Source organism: Salvia hispanica, chromosome 3 (assembly GCF_029641045.1).
Source record: "Salvia hispanica isolate PSC_SH4W2 chromosome 3, Shi_PSC_v1, whole genome shotgun sequence".
Classification (NCBI taxonomy): Eukaryota; Viridiplantae; Streptophyta; class Magnoliopsida; order Lamiales; family Lamiaceae; genus Salvia; species Salvia hispanica.
The window spans coordinates 65,147,758-65,156,406 of record NC_142694.1 but is presented as its reverse complement, the minus strand read 5'-3'; the positions used below and the strand labels follow the sequence as shown (position 1 = coordinate 65,156,406).

The window sequence follows — 8,649 nt, the reverse complement described above, 5'->3', positions numbered from 1 at the left end:
ATGTGGGACGAAAGGAGTATGTTAATATGAATATATGAAAAAGTCAATACAGTTTCATATTGACATATTGCAAGTTGTATTGATAGTAAACGGCTTCACGAATTATATGAAAACTCACTGAAATATTATCAAATTTTGACATCGATATATATGCATGTAAGATCTCGTTGGAATCCTTATACAATTATTTTTTGTTTGATATATCTTAAATATATTGAAAAACACAATGAAGGTGTCCCATGCTTCTTTATTCTTATTCGTTTTTCTTCTCACGTCTTCTTATTCCAGCCTCTTAATCTCTTCTTCCACAAAACACAATATAGGTGTCCCATGCTTCTAAATGTGGTTAAGATCCACTACTCCCACTAAAATAAAGTTGTGTAAACTGAATTACGTCAATTGTATTTTTGTGTTTTCACTAAAATTTGGTCACAAATTTTGAATTTTAAATTTAAGGACTATCTCCTAAATACTCCCAAAGTTTCCCTTATTTCCCTAAATACCCCAAAAACTCTCCTTTTATATATTGTATAGATAGATAGATTATTAATTTAAGAGAGAGTTATCCATTACAAACAAAAATATACGAGGAAGGCCCAATGGGCCGAAGCTTGAGATAGGCCCGAACTATATTTCGCCAATTGCCTCATCCAGGCAATCATCTCCATTGCCGTTGGTCTGTTTTCGAGTCTATTCTGGTCTCTCTCTACCAATTACCCAACAATTCTCGTGGGGATGGAGATCGACTACTGGAACAAGCTTGTGCTTGCGCCGATGGTCCGAGTTGTGAGTTCTTCTATTACTATTGCTATTGCTATTGCTATATTTATCTTCTTAAAATTTGTGAATTTCTAGTATCAGTCTTCGTTTCATACTTGAGATTTCTATTGAAAACTTAGGGCACGATGCCATTCAGGATGCTGGCTGCTGAATACGGTGCTCACATCACATATGGGGAGGAGATAATTGACCACAAAATCCTCAAATGCGACCGCCGAGTTAATGGTTTAGTGCCCTAATGAATTGAAACGCCGCTTTTATCGTGTTGATCAGCAACTTACGTGATTACTGCGTCTAATTAGATGTGCTTGGGACTGTTGATTTGGTCGAGAGAGGAACAGAGAGTGTAGTCTTCAGAACATGCCCTGAGGAAATAAATCGAGTGGTGTTCCAGATTGGAACTTCAGATCCTGTGAGAGCTCTTCGTGCTGCCCAAACTGTGTCAGTACTTTTTTTTTTTTTTTTTTTAAATTTATTTTGGTTTTATTCATTTATCGTATTTGCCAATAATTTGAAGAGATTTGCATCTTCTCAAGTGCGTTGTATTTGCCATTGTAGTCTCACAAAAAATTAGAACTAAGATTTAATTAAGTGTAAACTAGAAATTGGAATCATATAGAGAAATCATTTTAGGAGCTACAAGTCTATTATAGTTAGACAATATACTTATACTCCCTCCATCCACAAAAAATAGTCCCATTTGGGAACGGAGAAAATGAGAAAAGTAGGTAAAGTAAGAAATATGAAGAAAAAGTAAGTAAAGTAAGCAAGAGAGGAGAGAAGGTGGATAAAGTAGAAGAGTGAAACTTTCTATTTTTAGAATTGAGACTATTTTTTATGGACGGAGGGAGTCTTTGTGTAAAATTCCAAAATAAAATGATGGTAACCTTGATGGCTCCATTTTGTCTTGCTGATGATTTATCAAATTACATTGGCTTATATGAATGTTGTGGTGTCACCTATTCTTGTTCCGTGCAAGAACCTTTTGATTGTATTCTATTATCTAGATATAAGTGATTGTCTCTTTTAGGTGCACCGATGTTGCTGCTGTGGACATAAATATGGGTTGCCCTAAGGCCTTCTCCGTTAGTGGTGGAATGGGCGCTGCACTCTTGAGTAAACCAGATCTCATTCATGATGTGAACATTCCTATACTCATTTTTCTTTAACTTCCCTTCCATTGGGGTTTAACTATGTTACTTTGTAGTCTTATGTTTTCCTTTTCCATTTGAAATCTAGATTTTAACAACATTGAAAAGAAATCTTGATACACCAATAACGTGCAAGATTCGTCTGTTGAAATCTCCCCAAGATACGGTAGAACTAGCACGAAGAATTGAGAAAACTGGAGTTTCTGCTTTAGCTGTCCATGGAAGGTATTTTCAACTATTTTATGCATCTAAAAGATTGCAAAAAGTTCTGAAGAGTGTTTTAACTTGATTCTCCTTGCCTTCATTTGTATTTTTGACATTGTATATTGCATTTGGTATCTCAGTTTTATCATCTGCGTGTTAGACACTGTATTGTTTAAAATGGCCCATTCTTCCAAACTTGTTCTGATGCGAAATTTAATTACGTATCTTAGGTCAAAATTTTCTGCATTTTTGCATTCCTTGCTTGTTTTTCCATTCAATTGAAACCATAAAGATACTTATCTGACGAGAATTTATCAAACAAACGGGCAGGAAAGTTTCCGATAGGCCAAGAGATCCTGCTAAGTGGAATGAAATTGCGGATGTTGTAGCTGCTGTTTCTATTCCAGTTATAGCAAATGGTGATGTATTTGAGTATGAAGATTTTGAACGCATTAAAGTTGCAACAGGTATATTAGGAGATAATATCAGAAATTTCATCTAATTTTCTGGACTAGACTAATTAATAATTCTATATCCTTCCCCGGTTCCCCCTACTTGAGAGCCAGCAACATGTAAAATGTACGAGTTTCTGATGTTCCTACTTCCACTTTACTTTGTAGCATCTATCTCATCTATTACACTTGGAAAAGGCTCATAGCAGTGTGATGAATAACTGAGGATTTTCTCTTAGCCTGTTAGCTGGTTTTGATTTTTTGTTTGTGTGCCCCGATCTTTCATCCACTTGTGTTCAAGTTTCTTTTTATACCTTGGCAAAATGTTTGATTTTATCAGTCCTATGAGACCTTGGACTTTTTGATATCTCAATCGATTATGGATGTGCTTGGTGTTGATCTTTCTTTTTGTCAGTAACGACACAATACATTTTGTTTGAGTTGTTGACAAGTTTCCTATATGATATGTTTCCACGGTAGGTGCTTCTTCTGTGATGGTTGCTAGAGGCGCACTTTGGAATGCCTCAATTTTTTCTCCTAAAGGAAAATTACCCTGGGAAGACGTTAAAAGAGAGTTCGTTAGGAAGGTAGCTGTACAAAGACTTTTTCTTATATAATACTCCCTCCGTCCCAAGTTACTTGAATCGTATTCCATTTTGGTATGTCTCAAGTTAGTTGATTCATTTCCTTTTATTGCAAAAAAAAAAGACGTCAAATCTGACTTAGTTTATTCTGTCTCCCGTTTTATTATATCTCCATCTAATCCACTAAACACAACTTTCTTAAATCTCATACCGAAAAAGAAGTGCCTTAGGTAACAAGGGACAGAGGGAGTATGATTATATCACGCTTAGATTTTAGGCTTATCGTAGTTTCCAACATCATCTTTTAATCATTTCTTGGCCCAACATTTTGGACTTGTTTCTTATGTTAATCGTCCAATCCATGTGCTTCACTTACTGTGAGTATTATAATCTGTTTTCTCAGAGCATTTTTTGGGATAATGATGTCAAGACCACTAAATACACATTGAAAGAAATGATTGTGCACCATTCCTCTCTTGAACTTCCTGAGGGCAAGGCTATAAATAAATCTGAGACATTGGCTGATCTGGCGTAAGTGTTATCATATGGATTCATCTCTTTTGTGTATTTATTTATGTATTTTGTAAATTTTACTGGCATTTCAATTTACCACGGCATTAGCCTTTGTCCACCAAGATTTGTTTTTTCTAATTTAAAAGGATCAATAATGGTTCCCCATCTACCCCCGTGGTGACTTGAACCTCTAACCTATTTGTTAGAAGAGAAACGTGTTAGCAACTGATCTGCGCTTCATTGTCCTTATGTCCACCAAGATAGATATCTTGGTGTGAATTGCATTCTTATTTTAATTTTTGATTACCAAACCACGATTCTCTGTTACTGGTGGCATTTGCTTATTGTATAGTCCCTGTTAAGTTTATTAGGCCCGAGACTAGTTGTTAGCCGCAGCCATATATATTTGAACAACTTATTGCATTCTTGTATTGTTTCAAATGTCTTGAGGATAACCATAACTTGGAATCCCCAGTGAGAATGTGTTCATCAAGACTCAGCTCTATCTTTATCCCTGTGGAATTATATGAATTGAATGGAAACATGTACCAACATGCCTTGTTTTGACTTTTCAGACAATTATATGAGGAGGATATATACTACAAGCATCTTCTTAAAAGTCGACCATCCATTTGAAGAAGCAGATAACATTATTTGACTGTCGAGGAAACTATAGGTAACTTTCTGCGCGATATTGGTTATAATTTATAATTTTATAAATGAAGTTAAAGCATTCTTACTTTGGTATCCAAGAAAGTAATCTGTGAAGTTACTTGAATTCGACTAATCATTTTGGTTCTTATAGAGCTACTAAGCTAAATGTTGCATTTTCTCCGTGCAGGTTCGCCCAATTTCATGTTGGAACTTTTTTTTTGCAGAAGATTGGTTTAAACTATAGTGATAGCATTAGATATAAAAGCATTTTGGTTTAGAAAATTGTGCAGAAATAGTGTTGTTGTATCTTATTTTTCACTAAATTTATGGGTAATTTCTTTGTTTTCACCAACATCTGAATTATGAATAGCCTAAGGTTAACTCTCGTGGAATACTTATGTTTAATGGATTTCCCTTCTACTGTACGTCAGGAGACGTGGAATGTATATTTTGAGTAAGTTTATGTATAACCAGTGTGTAACATGAGTAACTCACATTAGGTTGTATATACAGGGACGTGCTGAAAAATTTATACTAAATTTAAAGTTTCACATAGTACTTCTAACCTCGTGCTGTCACGTGGCATGTAACGTGCAATATTGTAAACACTAGAATGCAATATACATTTATTGAAGCTGTAAATAGATTTCAGTAGATTGCATGGCAGTTATAGGCACATTGCATTTTATATTGTTGAGTTTTGCATTCGATTCATTTATTTTGCAGTGTAGACAATTTATGAAATAATGCAAAACTCAACAACATAAAATGCAATCTGCTTAGAACTAAAATGCGAAAATCTATATACACCTACCACAAATGTATATTGCATGGTAGTATTTACTCCATCTGTCCTTGAAAATTTGTTACATATTTCCTTTTCTCGTCCGTCCCTAAAAATTTGTCACATTTCACTTTTACCATTTTTGGTAGTAAACCTTACATTCTACTAACTTTTTTACACTCTCATTTTATTATAAAATTAATATATAAAAGTAGGATCTACATTTCTTAAAACTCGTATCAGATCAAATGGTGATGAATTATTAGGGACAGAGGAAGTACGTCCTAACTCTATAAAAATAAATTTGAAAGAGAACTTGACTTTGGGTAAGGAGACCGACCCCGAACCCCGTTAGAGCATATGATTGAAGGAATGCGATGAACATGCGACCCATATGACATATCATATCCAGAACCTCAACTCATACATATTCTCTATTACATCATTATTCTTTTCAATTTTCATGGAAAATCTTTAACTCCCACAAAACTCAATATCTCTTCCCATACCTTCACTCCAAAAGTTTTAATATCATTTTTACTTTTTTAATCATCATCCATATTGTAAAATTAAATAACACTTAAATAAAAAATTACTCGATTAAAATTCCTATAACATAAAAATTAAAATTCCTACAAATGAAAAACTAAATTTTCAAAAATAAAAAAAATCTTAAATTACTTATTTTTTAATTCTTCCAGGAGTTGAGCTACTTCCCGAGTGCAGATTGTTTTTCTCTTCGACACCTTAGATCCCATGGGACGACTATCGAGAACAAGGCGAAGTTGATATTTTCCTTGGGCAGGGTAATCAAATCGACAAAATCGCTCGTGCATTATAAAGCAGATGCAGAGAGTTTGGTTCTCTTTGGTGCACAACTTGAAGTCACACCCTAACAATGTAGAGGTTTTGCGTACCACACCCTCCAACCGGTGCGACACCTAGGGCTGAGGAAAAATACTGAAATAGCGAAATATCGGCTTTATCGTACCAAAAAATATCGAAAATACCGAATTTTCGGTATATCGTGGTTTTTCAATAGGGTATGATTCCATACCGAAAGATTTCGGTAAGGTAACAGTTTTCATACCGCGGTATACAGGCATACCGAAATTCGGTATATACCGTAAATTAATGTATACACCGTAAAATATAAATATAATTATATATAAAATATATTTTATATATTTAAAATTATAAAATCTATTGTGAAAATAAATATAATTATGTACAAAATATATTTAATACTAACTATTTATTATCATTTTTTTAAAACAACGTCCGAATAGAAACGCCTCACTTGTAGTAGGACGGAGGGAGTATATTTTTTAAATTAAATATAAATAATATTCTAAAAACTCAAATTATCTATTTTCATTGATGTTGAAAGTTCAGGTATACCGCAAAAGTACGGTATACCGAACTTCGGTATGGTATACCGAAAATGAGGTACGGTATCGGTATGTGAATTCGTTATAAAAAAAATAAGGTATACCAAAGTTAGGTATAAAAATATTTTGGTAAGGTAAAGATATAATTTTTTTGCATACTGAATTTACGATAAGTCTACGATATGGTGGATTCGATATACCTACCCACCCCTAGTGACAACCCCTTCCATATGTTTCTGATAGCCTAAATCATTGATTGAAATGGATCAAAATAATAAATTGAAATACTGAGATTGGAATTCATCTAAAATATACCCTTTTTGTCTCATTAAATATGAAACGTTTGGTTTTTCGGCATGAGATTTTATGTAAGCGTGTTTGGGCGAGACTAGTACTAGGATGGGTAACCCACTGGGAAGTCCTCGTGTTGCACCCCTTTTTGCGAGTACGTTCATTTTTTTATCTTTATTTAATACTATTTCAGTTGGTCTTACTCCGGTCCAAAATTCCATGACCTATTAGTGATTACGAGTACGAAGAATGGAGGTACGACATTCTCCCCGCACTGAGGCCATCTCCAATCATTTACGTCAAACTCAAACTCATTTTTGAGTATGTGTTACACCAAAAAGTAGTTTTTCTCCAACCATTTACATCATATTTAAATTTTTATACTACCATTGTTTAGTATTTGTCTCAAAAAATTTTGCAGTAAACACCATATTTGGTGTTATTCAATTGAAAAAGGCAAAAATGAGTTTGAATTTGGTGTATGGTTGGAGAATTTGTCTACACTGAAAATCAGTTTTGTTGTATGATTGGAGATGGTCTGATAACGAGCGGGTCCCACAACCTTAAACGTGCCAAAATAGTATTGTTATCTAAAAGTTCCCAAAATGACTCAAAACCGACCATTTTTTGTGATGATATGTTGTGGGTCCGTAACTCCTTCTGGATCAAAATGTATGCTCGTCTGAAGTGTGGAGACCAGAACCTGCATACGGGAGTATGCAGGTTCGATCATACCAGTATTAAATGCACTGGATCCTATCAGAACATTGAAGTTTAGGGTGTTTGGGCGAGAATAGTACTAGGATGGGTGACCTGTTGGGTAGTCCTCGTGTTGCACCCCTTTTTGCGAGGACTTTCATTTTTCTTTCTTCATTTTAGTACTATTTCTATTAGTCTTACTCCGGTCCAAATTTCATGACCTATTAGTGATTGACGAGTACAAAGATAAGGGCTAATCTATCTATCTATCTATATATATATAAAGGGAGAGTTTTGGGGGTATTTATGGAAATACAAAATTATAATTTTATTAAAAATGATAGACTTCACCGGAACAATGGAACAATGAAACAATAATTAGTGCTTAGTGGACGTTTCTTAATAATTTTGTTTAGTGAATATTTCTTAATAATTTGACCAACTATAAACATTTTCTTAAATAAATTTTTATTAATTTTCAAATAAGTACTTAATATAACGGTTACATGGGAAGTGATCAATTGCTAACTCATCACTTAATTGCTAACTACAACTAATTTAAGGCCATAGGATTTTAGAAAACGTGTGGTCTACAATTTGCCACGTGTAATTTTCGTTTTTATTAATAAAATAAAATCAAAAAAGATAAAAAAAAACGCCAAATTAGGCTTTTAGATGAAAATGTCAATATAGTGTTTCGGAAATATCAACACAATGCTTTGAGAATGTCAACACAATGCTTTAAGAATGTTAACTCATTGCTTATATTGACATTCTACATGTATTATATTGACATATTTTATATAGTATGTTGACATTTCTGCTTTACGAAAAAATTGAAAAAATTTCAATTTTTTTTTCAAATTTTGACGTCGGAACATATGCATGTATGATATCGTTGGAATCCTTATAAAATTATCTTTAATTTGATATATGTTATATGAATTTAACGTTTTGGGATTTCTTTTAAAAGTTAGTTATAACTAAACATGTAGTTAATTGACATTAATACCCCTATTGATATTTTATGGAATTAATCCTATGGCTTTATTGACGTTTTTTGTTGATCGTATTGACATTTCGTGGTTGATGATCTAGGCCCTTAATTTGAATATCTAATGGCTATTATTTAATTGTAGTTAGCAA

General features: G+C 33.6%; 1 protein-coding gene across 2 annotated transcripts; it reads left to right on the top strand.

Annotated features, from left to right (window-relative positions):
• Positions 1–641: 641 nt before the first annotated feature.
• LOC148931228 (Aldolase-type TIM barrel family protein) lies at positions 642–4,784 on the top strand. 2 transcript variants are annotated; one of them, XM_089066806.1, is made up of 10 exons: positions 642–786; positions 900–1,005; positions 1,083–1,221; positions 1,811–1,919; positions 2,020–2,156; positions 2,466–2,602; positions 3,068–3,174; positions 3,575–3,702; positions 4,260–4,360; positions 4,526–4,784. In XM_089066806.1, exons 1-9 carry the CDS (start codon positions 736–738, stop codon positions 4,318–4,320), a joined length of 975 nt encoding a protein of 324 aa, XP_088922932.1. In that variant the 5' UTR covers positions 642–735; the 3' UTR covers positions 4,321–4,360; positions 4,526–4,784. The 2 variants fall into 2 exon arrangements, with proteins under 2 accessions (XP_088922932.1, XP_088922933.1); XM_089066807.1 differs by lacking the exons at positions 4,260–4,360; positions 4,526–4,784 and having other exon boundaries at positions 3,575–3,706.
• The last annotated feature ends 3,865 nt before the right edge of the window (positions 4,785–8,649 follow it).